At 41.4% G+C, this 22,937-nt stretch overlaps 1 protein-coding gene across 1 annotated transcript in view; it reads right to left on the minus strand.

The window, feature by feature from the left end:
- VAV3 (vav guanine nucleotide exchange factor 3) overlaps positions 1–22,937 on the minus strand; it is a 1,223,230-nt gene that overhangs the window by 905,418 nt on the left and 294,875 nt on the right. Inside the window, exon 2 of the mRNA XM_086953893.1 lies at positions 13,510–13,626. Within this exon, the coding sequence (XP_086810019.1) occupies positions 13,510–13,626 (117 nt within the window). The remainder of the gene's footprint in view (positions 1–13,509; positions 13,627–22,937) is intronic.

Genomic DNA, 22,937 nt, shown 5'->3' on the forward strand with positions numbered 1-22,937 from the left:
TGGATAGACATTCCCCACGAGATATGGGGCGTGCTCAGCGATGGCTGCCTGACTTTATTGATGCAATGGGCTTAGTGGACGGCTGGAGATTGCTTCACCCGGATCAGAAGCAATACACATTTTACTCCGATGTCCATGGCAGCATCTCCCATCTGGATTATTGCTTGGTTCCGGTGGCTCAGGCGTCTTGTGTCGCTGAAGCTTTCCATCTTGCCAGGGGTATCTCTGATTACTCCCCGCTTTGGTTTCGGCTTTGTATCGCTTCGGGAACGGCAGGTAGGAAAGCCCACGTCAACCCTGGGTATCTACGTTACCCCAAACTTTGCAAAGACCTTATTAAGGCTATGGATGAATATTTTATGTATAATGAAGATTCAGTGTCCTCCTCTGTGTCTCTCTGGGAAGCCTTTAAAGTGGTCATCAGGGGTCATGCTCTGTCACTGATAGCGGGAACAAAAATGGAAAGGGATAGAGAGGTTGTTGATGCAGAGATTGAGATTGGTCGTCTGGAAGGGGAACTGGAACAGGAGGTAACGCAGGCTAATTTACATCAATTGAACCTTAAGCAGTATGGTTATAAATTATTGGTCACTGATAGTGCTAGGGCTCTTGGCAGGGAGCAACAGGGCAGGCAACAGGGCGCCTGGAAGACCTCTGGGATAAGGCAGGGAGTATTGTTGATAGCTTTGCAGCGTACTTCCAAACTGTTTATACCTCGGTCTCAGATTGTCCGGAGGAAGACTCTCATTTGTTGCTTCATGATATACAGCTCCCTCGTCTGTCCAGTGAGGACCGGGATTTTATGGATAGTGCCTTAACAGCGGATGAAATAGCCCAAACGGTTCGCTCCTTGAACTCGGGTAAGGCACTGGGACCCAATGGACTCCCAATTGAGCTTTACAAACTCAGACCCAATAAACTGGCTCCTTACCTTAAAGGTATGTTTGTTGAGGCCCGAAAAAAAGGGATCTTGCCCAGTGATCAGAGAGTTGAGTCGGTGGTGGTGATCAACAAGGAGGGAAACCCAGGACTAGCTGTGCTTCTTATAGGCCTATTTCTTTATTGAATGCTGAACCTAAATTCTTGGCTAATAGGCTGGTGAAAGTGGTTAGTGGCCTGATCCACCCAGACCAATCAGGCTTTATTCCCCACAGAAATACAGCCCTGAATTTAAGCAGGCTGCATGGCGTGCTAGCCAGGGCCCATACTCTGCAGGAGCCAGCTGTAATTGCTTCACTTGACGCTACCATGGCTTTCGATACCATAGAATGGTCTTATCTGTGGGCGGTCCTGATTAAATTTGGATTTGGCCCTGATTGTATTGGTTGGGTGCGCTTATTGTATACTGTGCCACTCGCCCAAATAGTCGTAAATAATCGGGTCTCAGCACCGTTTCGTCTTGGTCGGGGTACTCGACAGGGCTGCCCTCTTTCTCCCCTTCTTTTCAGCGCTGGCCCTTGAACTTCTGGCAGCTTGGTTGCGCTGAGAGGCCATCTATCCGGGGCATTCGGTGAACCCCTGATTGGGAGGACCGAATCTCCTTGTATGCGGACGATATCTGCTCTATTTAACCTCTCCCCGGAAGTCCCTCACTGTCGTTTGTGATGTCCTGGCCTCCTTTGGTAGGAACTCCGGGCTTTCCATAAATTGAAGGAAATCTTTATTGTTTGTCCTAAGGGGAGAGCCCCCGGTCCCTCCGGGAAACTGTCCCATTCAAATTAATATGGGCGGGTTCAAATATTTGGGGATTTTAATTTCTCTCGACCCGGTGACCAGGTACGCCAAAAATCTCCTTCCTTCTTTGCAGAGGCTTAGGAGTGACATCGCTAACTGGAGGAAACTTCCACTTTCTTTGTTGGGGTGTTGGGGCGAGCGGCTCTTTTTAAAATGATGTCTCTGCCTTGTTTCCTTTACGCCCTTCAGAATACCCTGGATGTAGTTCTGGCCAGTTATTTCAGTGAGATGGAAGGGTTACAGCATAGTCTTTTATGGGAAGGCAGACCCTGCATTGCCTTGGCTAAGTTGACACTCCCTTGGTATGATGGAGGCATTGCCCTCCCCGATATTAAACGGTACTATTGGGCGTCCCAGCTGGCCGCGATCAATCATGGGACATATGGCTCTGTTGCCGATCCCAGCAACGCTATGGACAGATGACTCCTCCCTGGAGGTAGTTACAATAGGGCGCTGTACTCCAGGACAATGAGGTTGGACTTAGCAGGGCCAACTAGGCATGCAGTGCGGATCTGGCACGATGCCACGAGTTCTTTGGGATGGAGGGATAAACTGCCGCTAGCTACCCCACTTTTTGATTCCGAGAGGCTGGGTAAGCTTTGGAATACGAGAGGGTTTGATAAGTGGGACCTGATAGGGATCTCCATTATCAAAGACATCTGGAGTAAGGGGAGGATTAAGTCATTTGAGGAGATGCAGACTGAATTTGAGGTGAAGAGCTCTGAGTATTTTCGCTATGCCCAAATTCGGCACTCATTACAGGCGGCTCTGCCTGTGGATGCGGATTTGCCGAAGGCCTTGCCTCTGGAGGATAGAATTTTGGATGGTCACATCCCCAAAAAAACAATCTCCCTGATCTATAAGAAACTAATTAATCATAGCGCGGATCTACTTAGGGAGCTGAAGATAAGTGGGTGCGAGACGGGCATAGAACTGGATGATGAGGACTGGCAATCCGCTGTGTCCTCTTCAAAAGTGGTTGCCATTCCTGCACGGTTGCGGCTCGTTCAGTTAAAAATACTACACAGGGTCTATGTCATGGGGCCCTGCCTTGTACAGATGGGGTTGCTTGATTCTGGATTGTGCAGCCGGAAATGTGGTCTTGTGGGGACGTTATTCCATATTATCTGGGAGTGTCGATATATCACTGAGTACTGGCGTAAGATTCACAACACCATACACGAGGTCTTGGGGGTCTCCTTACTACCTGAGGCGAGGAGATGCCTCCTTAACATATGGGAACCTACGAACCTTAACTCTGCGCAGACACAATGGGCCACATTAAGTTTTATGTTGGCGAAAAGGAATATTGCCCAGCAGTGGGGATCCAAAAAGCCTCCCACCCTTGAGAGCTGGAAAAATAACTTAGATTGGAGTATGTTTCAGGAGAAGACTGTTTTTATTGCAAGAGGCCGCCCTCGAAAGTGGGTTTCAGTATGGGATCCCTGGAATACATATAGAGGGGGGATCTGTGTGCCACCAAGGGATGCTGTCTTTGATGTACCCCCATCCCCGTAACGTTTTTGACATGTATGTATTTAGGTTTCCTATACGCCCGAGGGAGTTGTATTGACTATGACATGATTCCTCTGTACTGTATTCCCCCTTTTTTCTAATGCCTTGCTTTAATAAAAAGAATTGTAAAAAATTTTTAAAAAAAGTAAAAGAGTGTGGGCGCCAGTACACAGCCTTGCCGGGCCCCCTTTTCAACTTTAATTTGTTCAGTAAGTTGCCCTCAATTTCCCCAGTGAACCCTTGCATAGTTAGACTCATGAAGGAGGATGACAAGTTATAAGATCATGGGAGGTAGGCCCATCTCTTCAAGAGTGGGCCAAAGCTTGTCTCTAGGAACTAGGTCAAAAGCGGACTTTAAGTCAAAGAAAGCTACATAGAGACTATCTTTCCCAATGGTCACTGTTTTCCAAACCTATAAAAGAAAACGGAATACTTGATCAATGGTACTTATTTTTTGCCTGAACCCTGCTTGTTACACAGACAAGATATTATGGTTGGTGACCCAGGCCTGTATTTTCAGGAGGAGCACATGTGCAAGGACCTTCTGGACAGAGTCAATAAGGCTGTTAGGCCTATAATTAGATGGGGGCATCAGTCTCCCTTTTTGTAAATAGGAATTACCACCGCTCCGTTCCATGAGGATGGAGCTTGGGCCCCTGCTGCGATCCCGTTGGCTGGGGCCAAGATGTAAGATGCCCAATTCTCCGGGTTGGTAACGACAACGTCTCCTGGGATACCATACGGGCCAGGAGCTTTGGCCTTGACAATAGAGCTAACACTGCAAACAACTTTATATTGTGTGAAGAAATTAGTGGCAATAGGATGGACTATATTATTATTATTATCGTCACTGTCTGAGGCACAATGCCCAGAGTCGATTGAAGTGAAATGGTGAACCCAGGTTGATGTTGGGATGTTGTTATTTGGTGGGAGGGGTCTACTGGCATCCCCTCTAGTTACAAGGAGCAAAATGTTTCTGGAGTCTTTTTTGACACATGCCTCCCTAATTTGCTCCCATCTATTCTGGTCCCATTCCCTCTTTGCTCTAGTCTGGGCAAGCTTGTAAGATTTCCTCACTTCCCGTGTCTGGATCACATTGTTGGCTATAATGGCATCAGCTAATTGTTTGCGGTGGTTCCTGCTCTCCTTTTTCAACCAGGCAAACTGCGACCTTGGCTTCTTGCCTTTTTTCTGATGAATAAAGCAAGCAGACAATTTATTAAATAGGAGGTTGTGTTGGACCGGGATCTCGTCCAACCCTTACCCAGATATAATACATGGCAGCCTGCAATCTCTGTATAAAAGCCAAACTCTAATTTCCTTATTACGGTTGCTTTGTGATATCTCTGGTCACCTGTAATAATGAAATAAGTAATTGCTCAAATAAAGTAACAGATTAAAGTTGAGTTGTTATGTCAGAATGGCAGCTGCCAGAGCCAGTAACGAAAGTAACAAAGCATAATTACAGCTGCAATTTAAACAATGCACACGAGAACTAGCTTTTAACTCTTTTGATCTGTCTTCATAAAATGAACAGTAGTCAGCCGAACGGAGATATTTATACGATATTGGATTGAACCCAAATCTGTGACTAGGGGTTGAGTGTCTGAAAAGATTCATCGCTCCTTCCATCATCTCCTTGTGTTTGCTTCATATTAAACTGCTTCCAATACCTTTTAGCAACAAGCTACTAACTGGTTTCTGGTGTCTTTAATTTCGCAGTACAGCTTTTGCTTTCATTCTTCATGTCTGCAACCATACTATCTCTTTCATATGAAAGAGGACAACACCAATGATTTAAGCAGTTTGTGGGAAGGGTAATGCTGTGATCATGTATCATAAGGAATAAAAGACCTTCTGCCATGATAACGTTTTTGTAAGTCAAATCAGAGTTCCATGACCTTACAAAGTAACTCCACCTTCTGTCTTATTCCTTTATATGGTCGGTGACTTGATGCTAGAGGGTACTTTATATCACATATATCCAGGAATTGGAGCCATACAACGAACGTACAAATGTGTCTCAGCACTGCACAGGGCTTTGCAAATAGATGGTGCAGCCATGTTTTCCTTTCTACCGTTGGGACCCTACAAAGCACTTTTTGGCGTTATTATATTACAGGCTTGCCCATTTCAGGCAGCCATTATTGTAATGGCCTTGTCAGTGGTTGCCCCCAAATCACTGTCAACTGCAATGGTAAGCTGTTTTTAAATGAAAACAGTAATCGAACAAGAAAATAGATGATTCATTAATCCTCGTCGTCATCCAGTCCAACTTCGCACATAAATCATGTATCTGTCCTAGCTCTTTCTCCTTGCACAACATATGCAATGGAAGCCTGGTTGCAAATTGGGTTGACAGACACATAAACTCTTCTGCCTTCTAATCAAATAGCTGGCCTAGACGAGGATGAGATAACGATCACATCCGAGGTTGTGGATCCAACTGTACAATAATTACTTTCAATTACAAGCTTAGCCATCAAAATATGTCATAACATGCAGATGTGATGCTTTCTGCACCAAAACCTGCATTTCCTGGTATTTAATCAAACATTCTTATGGTACAAGTGATATCATTGGTAGTTGTCGCTGCAACATAATACCAAGGATACAGTAGCACAATGGGGGCTGGCAGAGGGGGCCAGGAAGCAGGAGGAAAGGAATGCAACTTCATATCAAGGACAGAGGATTACAATTGGGGCTAGCAGATGGGACAGAAGGGGCCAGGAAGTGGGAGGAAAGTAAAGGAGAATTGTAAAAAGAAAAGAGAGGTTTAAATCAGTCTGTACCACTGACCACCCATCTCTTTCCCCCCAAAGGTACCCAACTTCGTGTCACAGGATTAACAACATAGCAGGACAAATGGGAATATTCTCACTGGTGGCACCTATGCAAAAGTAGCTTTCACTGATTACATCACTTACCTCCACTTGAGACACAGGTTCATATTAATGCAAATGTATCCTCAAACTTAAATCAGTAAGAAAATAAATGAAATACATTCCCTCCCAAAAAAATGAAATATAAATGCATACCCAATTAAATGAAATATAAATTGATACGTATTTAAATATTGCATTAAAGAGACCAGACCACTGACGCCTAGTTAAAGTCACAAATCAGTGCTATTAAGAAAGACTGCATGATATAGAGGGATTTGATTAAAAGAATCAGAATATAAATGGTTGGAAACATATCAGAGATTCTGAATCTGGACAGGAATGCAAGAAATTGTTATAGGGATAACACCAGATCTATTGGCAATATTACTCCTACCCTGTGTGCTCCCACATCCTGTTGTCTATTACTCCTACCCCAGACAAAAAAAATAATTAACTCCTTGGCAAAAAACGATGGTCAATTTAGTATATCGCAGCCCAACGAAAATGAGTTTAAATTGATGAATCTGTATATAATCACAAAGCGTCTGCTAAAGCTAAACATTCAAACTGGTTGCCACTTAAAAGAAGGCAAACATATGGAGTCAGACTCTTCCAAACCAGATACTGAAATTAGAGACCATTTACAGCCAACAATTTTGGGGGAACCACTTATTAATATTGCTGACCGGGATGATGGCAGTGTAAGACATATGCTGACAATTACATTAGGGAAAGCAATTAAAACCACGAAAGATTGGGCTGGATATTAAAAATAACTACTATTCATACATTTGCAGAAAGAAATAGAATGTAGCCAGTTAGTGTAGAGCAGGAGTGTCCAACATCCATACATTAGTGCAACATTTATGCCAGAGCAACAGGGAATGATTCCACTTTAGATCCTAATTCCCAAATCAGGGCTAAACTTCGGTGGATGTGCCAACAGATGTGCACACAGGCTTCTCACGAGTAATGTTATTTACCGTGTATAGTATGGTAAGAACGCACACTATTCTGCACAACTTTAAATCAGGGCATTACAGTTATTACATGTGAATTTATCCACCCGTGAATATTTTCAAAATCTGTGATGGATCCAGCACCTGTGGACTAACGTTTCACATAAAGAAAATAAATAAGCTAAGCAAGGAGAGACAATAGGCAGATATAAGACCTAATACATATGACTATTTGCTAAAATGACTCAAGCAAATTAGCAGACATAACATGTAGTCCTCCGCGGAGACAAATGCTGGGTTGTAACCCTTTGTAAATAAATTTCACGTGAATGGATTTTCTTTTGGTATGTGATATATACCTGCTTATTGTGTGAGCAACACAATGTCGAACTAAGGCTAGCTGTTTTATTATTACTAAATTATTGGGTGTACTACTCCACATCTTATAACATGGTTATGCAATGTACATGCAAAAAATAGTCATCAACCTGGCCGATATACATTACAGATTGCAAAGAGCAAAAGCAGTTGAACTGCAGTCAACAGAAAGTGTCTCCTTTGAGAAGTCAAATCAAATAATAGTTTATCAACATCTCAATGCATCATATCTTATAAGAAATATTCACCCACCTTAATCTTTTTTTTAATTGTGTCATCAACTAATGCCTTTGCATCGATTTATCAACTACAAATTGTAATGTTCTATTACCTACGATTAGTACACCACACAATGCAAATTTTGTCTTAGTCTGTCCAGAGTGATTACAGGTGGACCAGCATGTTTTGTTGAAGAAGTGTGTCTGTATAGGTAAGTACATCTTTATTGAACAATTTCCATTAAAACTCACTGTAAATCATACAAATCACCCTCTATACCTCATACATTAAAAATCTCCACAGATGAAATCATTAAAATTCAGCAAACTCCATTAAATGGTATTTGTTTTCCTTATTAAAATAACACATACATATTATTATTTAATCAACACATTCTTAAAATACATTTATAATTCTATTTTCATATAATCAGTGAAATTATTCCTAATATATCAATACTGTACCCCCAACATTCACCATATACAATCTGTTTAGTGTATCTCAAGGCATTTATACACATTAAAATCTTTTTTTTTTGTTGCAAAATACATGGATTAGTCGGAAAATAACTCGAAATTAACAGAATACATAGCCTAGACTACTCTTACATACACCAAAAGTTGCATAAATAAATAAGATACACTTGATAAATCATTAATAATAGATACAGAAACGTATGTTAAACAGAATCAGAATTAGCCATACAGTAAGATAGTCCATTAATGCAACCAATATCAGTACAATCAAGATAAGAAAAAAGGTAAAAGGACCACCAATCAAGTTGCAGCTTCCAGATAATTGGTAACTCTAACCCAGATTTCTAAACCAAGCTTCTTTTTCCTATGCCCTTTAAGTGCATATAAACTGTACTCCATATTATGGACTGCGAAGAAGCGGGCCCTCCATAATTCAAAAGAAGGCGGTTCCTGTTGTAGCCACCAGGAAGCTATTACCAGCCGATATACGGCTGTTACTAGAAATATTAATTTTGCATGTTGTTGTAGTGCAACTGGAACTGATGCACCCATTTCTACACCTAATAATATCTGTGTTGCATTTAATTGAACTTGACTTCCCAAAATGATAGAAAGGTAATTCTGAATCTGAGTTAATAAAGTTGTTAATCTCGGGCAACTAAAAAAAATATGAAGGTCATCCGCAGATAAATATCCGCAACGAAAACATTTCCCCATATTGTCACCCGGCCATTTAGAAATCTTATCGGGTGTGTAATATAGATTGAATGTGGATTTATAATGCTGTGCAGATAACTTTGCTGACATGAATACATTCGAAGCCATCTCCAGAGAATTTTCTATCCGTATATCCTGTCTCCCTAATTTATTACCCCATTGATATTTTGTAGAACTAAGTCATCAGACTTAGTACTTAACATATGACCGTATAACACTCCAATTTTAGCCTTTTTTATAATGTCTTCAATTAGTGCATTCGCTTGGAGAATTATTACTTTCTGAGACAGGAAATTCCTGATTTGCAGATATTTTACGAAATCCTCCCTAGGGAGAAGATATTTCACTCGTAGTTGGTCGAAGGACTTATGAGAACCATCTCTATAAAAATCCCCCAACAACCTTAATCCTTTTTTCCACCATGCATACACAACCCTATCCCATAAATCAATTGGCAAAAATATCGGGGATGTTAATGGTGTATACCATGAAATTTTCTCTATACCCAGCAATCTCCGTAATGTTCTCCAAATCTTAAACGCTGCGATCAAAACCTTAAAACGTGTGCGTTTATAATAACTCCAATCCTGGTAGAGAAATAAGCAATTTTTAGCCTTTGAGCCTAATAACATCTGATAGATTGACGGGCTCTCTGCCGGGTTCGAAGGACCTATCCCTGTTAGTAAAACATTCATGCCTTGCAGCATGCAAGCATAGTAATAAAATGTGAAATCAAGAACCGCCCAACCTCCTACATTACTTGGTAAGTTCATATAACGACCAGCACGGCGGGCTTTACCTCCGGCCCACATAAAGCGCATACAAAGAGTTTGTAATTGTGCCAGGCTAGCTATAGAGATTTCTAAAGGAAGACACCTAAAACAATATAATATTTGTGGCAATATCATAATTTTTAATAGACTGCAACGACCGACTAACGAGAGAGAAAAACATTCTGCCTGAGTTAACTGTTTCCGTACTCCTAATATTAGATCCTCCCAGTTAGCCTTAACCAAAGCCATTGGTGAGGTCCTTAGCTTAATCCCCAAATAAATTACCTCTTTACAAACCCGCACATCCGAGTATTTTGGCAGGTTAGCACATAATAGCTGAGTTTTAACAGCATTCAATTTATAACCCGCAGACGTCCCGAACTTCAAGGCTAAACTTTCAATTTCTTACATTGCAGCAGCAGGGCATGACGTGACTACTGCAACGTCGTCCGCATAGGCTAGGAATTTAAAAGAATAGTTTTGTATCATAACCGGAGGGATCTTAGAACTAGATTCCAGCATTCTTAAAAAAGGCTCAATATATAGGGAAAATAAAAGAGGGGAGCAGGGACACCCCTGTCTGTTACCCCTTTGTATTTGGACCAAGTTAGATACTAGTCCCATGGTGCTAATACGGGCAGTAGGATGATAGTAAAGCGTCTGGAGTGATGTAATAAAATCAGGGCCAAACCCCCATGAGACCCGATCGAACGCCTTTTCGGCGTCTAATTGAATTAAACATAAAGGCTCCTGACTAACATTAACAAAATCAAATAAAGTAATTACCCGGCGGACATGATCCGCCGTTCCGCGCTGTGGGATAACCCCATGCTGTATAGTAGAAACTAAATTCGAAATTACACCGGATAGTCTATTTGCCAAAATCTTCGAATAGATTTTGCCATCCGCATTTAAAAGCGAAATTGGGCGGTAAGACCCAGGTAGATTCGCAGGCTTGCCTTTTTTATGAAAAACTACTATACATGCCTCGCTCCAACTCACACATTAAAATCATAAAAACAATTTCCATTGAATCCCTGGATTCTTCAAGTGCTTCAGCATTAATTTAATAAACGTAATCGTTCACCCAATTAGTTTATTCGTCCTTTTTGCAAAATAGTTGCCTCTTTAAGTGTTCTAATACCCGCTTCTTTAAAAAGTAGTTTCAGGTACTTAGTTCTTAAATTCTGTAGGTGGGGACACAAGCATAGAATATTCTCAATTGTTTCAGAGTATGAGTTGCAAAAGCAAAATGGAGTCCTATGCCCATCAGTTTTATTCCAACAGCCTTTGAACTGCAACAAGGGGATACACAGGAGCCTAAAAAGTAAAAAATACTTTTTACCCATAGACTTAGGTCAGAATCAAGGCACATCTGCCTTTTTATTAATATCGATAAATACATATACTGGGAGTTCTTATACTTTGCTACCACTGCTAGATCTGTTTCATATGCAACAGCTCTCATATTTCCTTTTCTTAGCATCTTTCTGGAGAGCTAGGCCGTTACCGATAGTTTTTTTTGTGTCGGTCACTGGGAGTATCTTAATAACTCCTCCAACTTGGCTCCTGTAACTAACACGCTTGTACTCTTACTGTTTTCCATATCTATTCTAATCAAGCCTTTCAAGCTGGATAAAAATGCATTCTCACAACCACAGAGATTATTGGGCAAATTAATATATTTAAAGTGGCTAGTTGCAATAATCCAAATTCTAATTAGGGTACGCAACTTAAACATTTGCTGTAAAATGTTTATATTTCAATAAACAAGGAATTTAACTTTTGTTTCTTTAAAACTATAGCTCTATATAAAGGAACCAGAAAATGTTTCCTATTTATAACCGTTAACATGGGGCCAATTGCACCCCAATCATCCCCATATAAATGTGCAGAAAGCACAATAGATTCTATTCTTAATCCGCTCCAAATATGACACCCATGAACATTTTAGATCAATGGTAACCCTTAATTTTCTTCACTTGCTCTATTACTTGTTCAACTTGCCACATAAATCCACCTTTTGGGTTTCCAAATGACATGATTTTTGGTTATATTTATAATTAATAAGATTCCATTCTCCAAGTGAAAATCTCTTAGACGTATTAGCAGTCTTTGTAAACCATTCTCAGTCTCTGATATTAAAACCAAGTCACCAGCATATATTAAGTGTCAAATCTTCTTTTTATCACATTTCGGTGGATCGCCATCATCTTTGTTGAGAATTGGGGTCAAATCCAAAATATATGTCTAAATAAGTCACCCCATCCCCAGCCCATGATGGGTGGGGGGGGGGGGGAGAAAAGTCAGAAGATGCTTTGCAAATAATTTACCATCTGCACCTAACAATGTAATAGGATGGTGGCTACCTGGCTCAGACTTCGGTCTTTTTTAAATGGCGGCAATCAGAAGCATTTCCAAGATGGTAACACTTGGCCATGAAAATGTATTGATTGAATATTAATATTGCCAGAGCATTACCCCAATTTATTTGATCTGTTTTAATTACTGCTATTGGAATTTAATTTAGCCCCGGGCTTGGGATTCTTTATTCTTTCTTATTAAGTTCGACTGATTTTGACGTATTAATGTAGGGCTCACAATTCATATTCGACAAAATTGACCATTGTGGGGTCAGGGTTATTTCTGTATTATGCAGTTATAAAATCTTTACCTTTACTACATGGGATATGATAATCTGCTCCATACTTATCTTGTTGTAGGCCTGTCGCTATAAAGTACCAAAACGTATAACTATTGCCCATTTTCTTGCTGACTGTATGACTAGGCAATTTTCCAATCCTCTCTTCCTTTTTATTTGAGCGGGTCTTTTCCTCTACTCTTGCTTTAGTATTCGTATACTCTTGGAGTGATTATTCTTTTTTAGTAGAATTCTTAGCTTTTTCCTGTATTGTCTTTTTTCACTACATATTAATTTATCCATGTGACTCTCTTTACGGACTCCTTTATTTGTGAACGTGGCTGGCGCTGATACAAAGTTCCACAAATTTTGCCATAAGGTTTTTCAATCAGCCCACCAACTTTCATCTAGTACAGCTGACAGTACTATTATTCTCATTGCCTCAATTATTTTATTATCCGCCCAGATCGTACTGATAGGGCATTATTCCACGCTATTCTTTCTTTTAACTTTTTCACTACACTCTTCACTCTAGCTTCCTATTGAAAACATACTAACTTCCATGTTTAAGCAAATGCTATGTGGCTCATGATCACTCTCCGGTCATCAAATAACTTGAAACTTAGAGCATACAGGGAAGTTAGATACATGTATCCAAGTGTACTCAATGAGTGTTTTGTATCCTACTGTCTAAAATGTGTATTCTGCTGACTGATTGGCCCTTTGCCTTCCATTTTGCTATTGATAACCTATATTAAAGAAGGAGTTATAGATTTGTCTTCCTCTATAGGATATACTCATTTTCCTTACAACATATTGTGGAATATTGAAGAAATTATCCTGCTCATCAAACAACTTGTGTGTCCTACTTGAGTGTGTTTGTAGTATGACCTGTATGGAAAGAGTTGGGTGTCTCTGAGAATGTAGAAAGGGTGGTTTTTATGTCTGGCCTTCTGTAGAGATGGCGTTATATGGACTGGCCAGTAATTTCAGTCACCCAAAAAGAAATAAGCATTCTCTGATCCTTACACAATATTCATCACCTGACTAATTTGGAAAATATTGTCAGTCCAAGATGATCAGTGCCATATACTCCCGCCAAGATCCACAGTGAATGTTCTATTTCTCTGATTTGTAACTGTCTAGCAACTGCAAACTCTAACAGTTAGCATCAAACAAACAAAAACATTTAGAAAATGTATTTTCACTTACCTTTGCAAAGTCGCGAACGTCAAACAAGTCATATGCTTCAAAAAGATCACTCTTTTTCATTCCAAAAACCTCACAACAGGATGACAGGAATGTTCGAATATTCTTCAAACATAGAAACTGAAAGGAAAAAGCACTGCATTAATTTATGGGATAATATTGAGCTACAGGACAGCAGTATTTTGTGCATTTTTAAAAATAGCAGTTGATGGAAACTGTTGGAAATGGGGTTTCTGGTTGGCTAGGGTATGCACTTAAGCCGGGTAGAACACACCACTCTAGTCAGGGTAAGGGAGTTACCCACCCAAGACAACCCCTGCTCACCCCCTTAGTAGCTTGGAAGAGCAGTCAGGCTTATCCTATGTGGAAACCAATCGCCCAGCTAGCACAATTTGCTTTGACAAGCAAAGGCCATCTAAACTATAACAAAGAACAACAATTTCTATGACTCTGCACAAGCTGACACACCCGTCTGCAATGATGAATTATACATTGTGCACCAAAGAGGAACACATCTTCTGGGGCACAAATGGGTTACGGCGAGACAAGATTTTTTTAACATTGGCCGCAGCATTCCTGCCTTCCAACAAGTGTTTTTTTTAAAGTTACAATTATAGCGATGTGTTTTAATGTATTACTCATCTTTTATACTATTAGTTTAAAGTAATATAAAGTATACAAAAATAGAATTTAGAGAAGAATTATAATTTAGCTCTCCCCAAAATCATGCACTTTGGTGCACAGTGTAAATTAGCAAAACTGTTTTAGCATTACCTGTTGATGCTGTTATCTAAAATGTACAGAAATACTGTCAAATTGTACTTAAAATCAGATAATCCACTAGAAAAATCGAAAGCAGATCATGGTTAGCACAATATTTATAGAATGACTTTAATATTAGATTCTTCCATATTGGACTATGAAGATATACCACTATGAGGGCGAGTTCTTTGCAAAGTGGCAAGAGAGATCTCATACCCTTTTCCACATTCTTGCCTCCCAGTCCATGGTCAAGTCAGTGTAGAGTAGACCAGCCCCATATCATGGGAGGGAGTTTCTTCAGCATTATGTCTGTTGGGAAACCAGACCTCCACTCAGTTCAATGTAATGTGATCCTGAGGTCAGCCCCCATGTCAAAGAAAGTGTTTCCAGTTTGGTCATTCTGAGGAGGGGCTGCATGCGGTGTGGTCCCATTCTTGGTGTCTTCAATGGAGGAAGGCACCTAGACGCCAATCAGGGTAGCTCCCTAAGGGCCAGGGCATTACTGACTGAGGCACTGGTCTGGAGTATATTATCACATATAAGCAACCGCTGCCTTGAGAATTCTCCTGGGGAACTCTGGGATTTTTTTTTAACTCTGTCAGGATGTGGTGATCTCCCCCTGCATTATCCTAGAGGATAAGGGTATCCAAAGATATTGGAGTAGACACCTCACTTACTTATCGTGACATGCTTCATTATTGGCCCCTATCCACACTCGTGTAAGATGGTACTACCCGGCCGGACTCAACTATCGATGGAATGGGAGTTCTTAGATAAAGCAACTGGATAAGTCCAGATCTAGATGAGTGATTGTTAAAAATACCTCAAGGTATACCCAAACCCTACGCTTTATTTGGAGGGTACCAGGGGTCTGAATAAAAACATGTACTTGTCGGGTTTTACTGAATATGATTGTTCAGCTGTACCCCTTTTGCTGTGCCATTATCTTTCTGCCCTCGCTAGAAGCCCACGTGGGTCTGGGGTCTTCATCAGGGCTATTTTACTATTATATTGTCTCTGCTTCTATATTGTGCATGGACTTTATGCACCAACTTGAGGCCTAATGCGCTCACCTGTTTTCGTTCTGTTCTCAGTAGATTTCCCACTGGTCTTTTTATTCAAGGGGCATGTGGATCAGGTGGGAGGTACTGTCTTATAGTCACACATTCTTCAAAGATTCCAGCACCGCGGGATAACCTTCATGACCCCACTCTGTCCGTCGCCGTCTGGAGTATGACTGACTGTATTAGGGTAGGCAGCATCTTGCAGTCATGGACAGAGAAATGGACCAGGGTTCAAGGCTTTCAATAGCTACCAAAGATATGTGACATCCTTAACATCAAAAGAAAATTCCAATTGGTAGACATGTTTTCCCTGATGTGAGTCTGAAGCTAGATTGCCTAATCTACCCGTAGGAAATCAATTGACATACTTGAATGCAGAATCTTGAGTGCGGAACAGCCTTCCATTTCAAAGGGTCCTTTATCAGGGCGTCTGGGCTGGTGTTCATCTCTATCTGTATGATAGTGGCCAATCTTATGCTGCTGCCAAGAAGCTAAAAGGGCACCATGGCAGGATGAGGCTTCCCTGGCATTACAGTGGACCCCAACCATGCATCACTTTCAGCCCCAACAACATGGAGCTACCCGGCTTCCACAACCAGCCTCTGCGTTTGTGCCTGCTTCTCTCCTTGTTACTGATCTTCAAAGATGCCTCAAAGAATTTTTTTATGTTCAGCTGGAACAGGAAGGTGAATCCGTCACCCTAAGCTACAAATCAGCTTGTTGGAACTAGGACCCTAGGAGAGGGGAAAAATAATGACATTCAGTAAGTAGTCTTCCAGCGAGACACCATTCTTGGTTCCTCAACTCTCCAGGCTTCAGGTTAGCTCAGGTTTGGAAGCAGACCTACTCCTCATATATCCATGAATTAAATGCAGATCTGCTAACTACGTCACATTATCAATGCATGGGTCCCAAAAACTACCACCCTATTTTTCTAGTGCTTTCATCCTGTCAGGAGATTGACTCAACCCCAAACCATGGCCTTTGCATGCCAACGTGCCTCACTCTTAGAGAAAGAAGCGCGTTCCTAGGATGGAATGAAACAAAGGCTGTTTTCATTGGACTCTGCTGTGACACTGCTTAAGGATTGTTGTTTTCTTTTTTCAAACAATATTACACCGGTGAATTGTCACACTCCCTTGTTCAAGAATGTTTAAAGTACAGCCTAAAGTTTCTTCTCGCCCAGATATGGCAGCACCATTTTCCCTATTTTTCATTTTGCAGATCAGATGCTGTGTCATGTCCCATGGCACTTAATTGACTTTGGAGTGTTTCTGAATCTACAGGTTAGGCAGACTCAGTTATACTCATCCACTCTCCAGGATGAGGAACCATATGCAAACTCCACTAGGAGGGCTTAGGTATGATGCATTTCTTCCATGTCTAACTTCGGTCACCCATCACTCAATGGGCCAGACATCTCTGCGGAATCAGAGTCCAAAACTCCTTAGTACCAATCGGTGTTGCCTGATGGTGCAAAATACCTACTACACACCCTGCACCTAATTCCCATAGGCAAATCCATAGGTCTCTGAGAAGCACAGCTGGGAAAAGCAAAAATACCTGAGTTGCATCTTCTAACAACAGTCTCTAAAAACTGTGATGTAGAATCAGCACAGAATACATTGTAAGTGAGATAAACACCACCTGTATTTGTTGCCCACCTTAAGTAGATTTGACAAATTTAGAAATGGGGGTATCTAGATGGCAGTCGTAGGCGCCCTGTCCACGTAGGGACTCTTCTTTCTAGTCAGGATAAGGGAGTTACACACCCAAGATACCACCTGCTCACCCCCTTGGTAGCTTGGCACGAGCAGTCTGGCCTATCTCAGAGGCAATGTGTAAAGCATTTGCACATAAAGCACACAGTAATACCGGGAAAAACTACAAATGGACACCACACGAGTTTAGAAAAATAACCAAGCTTTATCTAAGAAAAAACAAGACTGAAACGGCAGAAATCCAACAAAAAACACAACTCAAGATATCACTTTTTTAAAGGTTTAAACAAACCAGTCCATAGAACTCTATTGATACGTCGATCTCAGCACAAAGTACATTTGATGCGTCAAAATCCAAGACTAAAACAGCCACAAAGGAGGGAAGCATCAGAAAACACAGCAATGCTGCATGTGGGAGAAATGTTTTGTCAATTCCTTAATTCGAGGAGAAGCGATGTGTCAAATTCCAAAAGCGGCTCCTTACTGCTGGGCGATGCGAGGGAAACTTGCCGCATGGGTGCGATGCGTTGAAAATCCAGGTTGCTGGGCGAAACAGGTGCTGCATCGAGTCTTCCATCCGCGGGTAGGTGATGATTTGATTCCTTCAGCCACTCAGCAGGGCTGGCATCGAAGTTGGAGCAGGAGTCTCGAACGTCAGAAACACAATGCTCTGGAATTGGGGTGCTGAAGTTCTTCCAGCCTGGAACAGGTGCTGCATCAATTTTTCAGCCGCGCGATGGCGATGCGTTCATTTTTCAGGCCCACAGCAAGCTTGCGGCAGTAAAAATGGCGCTTAAGGGCGATGCATGGATTTTCAGCCCTTGAAGCAACAAAACCACCTGCAAGGGCCAAGACCTGGAATTTGCACCACTTGGTAGGTCAAAACTCCCAGCAGAGGAATTCAGGGAACTGCAGATGAAGTCTTTGTTGGCCCTGAGACTTCTAACAGGAGGCAAGCACACACAAGCCCTTAGATAACGTGGAAAGAAGGATTCCAGAAAGCAAAGTCCAGTTATTTCACTGCTCATAGATAGAAGCAGCAACAGCAAGCTAACCCAGCAAACCAACACTGCAAAGGAGCAGTACTCCTCCTGACTGCTCTTCAGCTTATCTTCTCTGCAGACTCCTCAGTCCAGAAGTATTCAGAAAATGTGGGGTTACAGGTCAAATATTTATACCCCTTTCTGCCTTTGATGTAGGCATACTTCAAAGGATAGTCTTTGTAGTGCACAGATCCTGCCTTGTCCTGACCTCGCTTAAGACACTCTACAGGGGGTGGAGACAGCATTGTGAAAGGAGATGCACAGTCCTATTCAGGTGTCATTGACAACTCCTTCCACCTCTCTAGCTCAGACAGGACCATCAGCCTGGTGATGGGCAATCAGGATGGGCAATCAGGATATGCAAGGCACAACCCAGCTCCCTTTGTGTGACTGCCTAGAGTGAATGCACAAACAATCCAACTCTCAGGCCAAACCAGAGGTGGATTCCACAGGCAGGCATAGGCACAAGATGGGAAAACAAGGAAATGCCTACTTTCTAAAAGTTGAAGCTTAAGGAGTTAGGTCCCGGGACATGGGGGGGGCTGGACCCTTTTTCAAAATAATACATATACAACTTGCTCCCCTCACACTTCTTTTTTGCTTAATGATTTGAAGCACATAACTCAGGTCTACTTCTGAATATGTGGGTTTATTTAGTTTCACCCTTTGCTTTTCGATTTCAAAATACAAAAAATTTATGTTTGAAAAAGACACGTGACATATAACACTTAATGACAAATATGCAAAACAACAAAATTACCAACACTTTCAATACATCAAAAAATGAACAGAATTCTAAACATATATGCACATGATTTACAAATAGCGGCAATTGTTCGAATCATCAAGTTCAAAATGCCAATATGAAATGATACTTCTTTCTATTTACTGTAAAGTCAATGAAGGACAAGAATGTTTCTTGTGAAGAAGGCCAACTGAATGAAAATAAATGATTCCAGAAATCGCAATTAATCCTGTTTCTTTTTAGGCCTTCTAGATGCCGACGCGTTTCGAAACCGTTGAATAAATAAACGGGATCTCGTCAGGGCTTTGTCACTTCTATATGTTATCGTTCTGTGCACAAAAGAAAAGAGAACAACACCTTAGTTATGTTGCTCTCGCCCATTTAAAATCACTAGACCTTTGCCTTTTAGGAAAAAAATTCTATACCTGTAGCTTTTTATGTGGCCGGGTTCAGGTGGGTTCAACAACCTTCTTGTTTTACTTCCGTTTCTAGGAACCCTATGGGGATATTATTACTGTTAGAAAATTAATGTTAGGAAATTGAGGGGTGACGAATGATCTCTCTAGTTAGTAGGCGGTGCTTAGAAAGTTGTACCTTATTTGAGCACCGCTGCCCCTTTAGAGTGTGTCCTCTTTCCAATTCGGTTTTCGTCTCCTATTTATATTTGTCTCTGGCTTGTGCTCCCTGTGTGCAAAAAAATCGGATTCTTTATCAGAAGAGCGATCCCTCCCATTAACATAGTATTCAAAGAAGCGTTCTTAAAAACAAACTACCTTGGAGGGGCATCCCTCGACAGGCGTGAGTTTTTCTTCTTGATGGGACGTTGCCGTGTGTCTTGAGTCTATTGAAAGGAAGGGGGAGGGGGTTAGGTACATCTAGTTGACACTCGCGATGTGTTTGTGCCTGTTGGCGAGCCACGCTAGTGTTTGCTCCTACCTTTAGTCAGAGGGGAGGGTTCGGGGCATCTGGCGATCTGCAGCGCGTCTGTCGCTGTCTGCTTCCGCATTGAAGCCGGCGTTCAGTGGAAAACGACCATCTGATGGTCGGCGTCATGCGTTGTTATTAATGACGCGGCCCAGGCATTATGGGATATGTAGTTCGGGACGTTCTGGGGCCGCATTCGTAAAGAATGCCTTGTAGTAGAAATTCTTTTAGGACTTTACACTGTGGCAGTGGATCGCGTGGAGCACTATTTCACTCGTAGTTTATGTGGGAGCCAACAGGCACAAACACATCGCGAGTGTCAACTAGATGTACCTAACCCCCTCCCCCTTCCTTTCAATAGACTCAAGACACACGGCAACGTCCCATCAAGAAGAAAAACTCACGCCTGTCGAGGGATGCCCCTCCAAGGTAGTTTGTTTTTAAGAACGCTTCTTTGAATACTATGTTAATGGGAGGGATCGCTCTTCTGATAAAGAATCCGATTTTTTTGCACACAGGGAGCACAAGCCAGAGACAAATATAAATAGGAGACGAAAACCGAATTGGAAAGAGGACACACTCTAAAGGGGCAGCGGTGTTCAAATAAGGTACAACTTTCTAAGCACCGCTTACTAACTAGAGAGATCATTCGTCACCCCTCAATTTCCTAACATTAATTTTCTAACAGTAATAATATCCCCATAGGGTTCCTAGAAACGGAAGTAAAACAAGAAGGTTGTTGAACCCACCTGAACCCGGCCACATAAAAAGCTACAGGTATAGAATTTTTTTCCTAAAAGGCAAAGGTCTAGTGATTTTAAATGGGCGAGAGCAACATAACTAAGGTGTTGTTCTCTTTTCTTTTGTGCACAGAACAATAACATATAGAAGTGACAAAGCCCTGACGAGATCCCGTTTATTTATTCAACGGTTTCGAAACGCGTCGGCATCTAGAAGGCCTAAAAAGAAACAGGATTAATTGCGATTTCTGGAATCATTTATTTTCATTCAGTTGGCCTTCTTCACAAGAAACATTCTTGTCCTTCATTGACTTTACAGTAAATAGAAAGAAGTATCATTTCATATTGGCATTTTGAACTTGATGATTCGAACAATTGCCGCTATTTGTAAATCATGTGCATATATGTTTAGAATTCTGTTCATTTTTTGATGTATTGAAAGTGTTGGTAATTTTGTTGTTTTGCATATTTGTCATTAAGTGTTATATGTCACGTGTCTTTTTCAAACATAAATTTTTTGTATTTTGAAATCAAAAAGCAAAGGGTGAAACTAAATAAACCCACATATTCAGAAGTAGACCTGAGTTATGTGCTTCAAATCATTAAGCAAAAAAGAAGTGTGAGGGGAGCAAGTTGTATATGTATTATTACTTTCTAAAAGTGGCATTTTCAGACACACTATTTCAAAAACACCTCCACAGAAAGATGTGTTTTTAAATCCTGAGTTCAGGGAACCCAAACTCCAAATCTCTATCTCGTCCCAATTGAAAGTTGCTCTTGTAAATGGTTACAAGGCATCTCCAAAGTTAACCTATGGGAGAGATAGTCCTTGCAATAGTAAAATCTAAATTCGCAGTATTTCACTATCAGGACACGTTGCTGGGCGAGCTGGTTACTAGGGCCGGTTTCCGCCAATTTTGTTACAGGGGGCTGATATTGCTGGCCCAGTAACAAAAATGGCCCCCTAGGGGCCTTAAACCGGTTCCCACCCTGGCGGCCCACCGGGGTAATGCCCGGTGCACGCTATGGGCAGTCCAGCCCTGCCGGGATGCCGCTCCTTGCTGTACAATTTGGTGAGCATTGCTGGTGAGGTGACAACTCTTCGGAAATCTGGACTATTTTCAAACACATAAGGTTTTTGTGCAGACCGGCTGCCATTGCACTCGCGACTAAATAAATTCTCTAAGCTTGCACGCCAAATAGGAGGATCCTCTCTTGGTGATAATAACCTAAAAGACTTGTAATGATTTATCTAACACTTTCATATGTTACAAATAAGTATTTGCCTTTTATGTCTGCAAAGCAATGTCAAACTGGGAACTGTGCCTTTGCCAAGACCTGTGCATTGGTTATCATGCACCAATGAAGGAGGAGGAACGGATAGACTGTTGAGATATTAAATAGGTCTTAAAACAGTGAACGTTAAAACACTTCAGATTTCCTAAGGTACTCATACTGCATCAAGTAATGAGTCCACCATCTTTAAGCATGTCACCACCAACTCTATTTGGGGAGGGCAAGAGCAGGCAATTCAGGCTTGACAGTGCCACTGCTATGACAATCAACTAAGGGAGATTGTGGGCATCAGTGGCAGAAATTGTGAGGTGAAATACAAACCTACAAAGTATATGCTATAAAAAATTTTTTAAAAAACCTAAATACATACTGCAGACAATAAAGACCACTAAAAATATTTAACTATTACAATTTTCCAAATCCCGCCAGTCTTATGTCAAAGTGATTGTACAACTGGGTTACATTACTATACTGATTCCAGCATATTCGGGGGAAGCGATTTGTAGTCGAACTAGGTGCATGCTAGTATTCATTCAAGCACATATTTGTTGTATAGCCTTATATTTGCAATCTACATTTCGTAACCTTTTTTTATGGAGTGTACATTTTTGTACAGAAGATGCTTCATGGTACCTGTTGATGCACATATCCATCAATGGTAAATGATGGACTTCCTTTCACAGGGCAAGTATGTTATTTGACTGGCCTGCAGACTAAGGCAGTCAACCACTGCATGATGTCATAATGATTTCTTGGAGACCATATTGTAAGTGGGTTGGTCTTCGACCGCACAAAATCAACACAATTGTTAGAACTGTCAGATGAATTAAAACTCCTCTTAAATGGTAAAGTTGGATTTTAGGTAATCATTTTGAAAATGAGATATTTAGAACTTAGGCATGTTCCTGCCCTAAACTATTTGGTGCCTGTCTCTGTCCTAGGCCACATGACTAGGTGTAGTTGGCAGTTGGACAGGAAGCAGGAGTTGGCAGGAGTTCCTGGACCAACTTGTAGCTTTCATCTCTAGAAAGCTACTTCCCAGTGAAAGCGGGCAAGTGTTATTGAATGGGAAGCCTTTGCTGTGGTCTGGGAACTGAAGAAGCTGAGCCTATAAATGTTACTTCTGGGTTCAAACA

Source organism: Lissotriton vulgaris, chromosome 1_1 (genome assembly GCF_964263255.1).
Source record: "Lissotriton vulgaris chromosome 1_1, aLisVul1.2, whole genome shotgun sequence".
Taxonomy (NCBI): Eukaryota; Metazoa; Chordata; class Amphibia; order Caudata; family Salamandridae; genus Lissotriton; species Lissotriton vulgaris.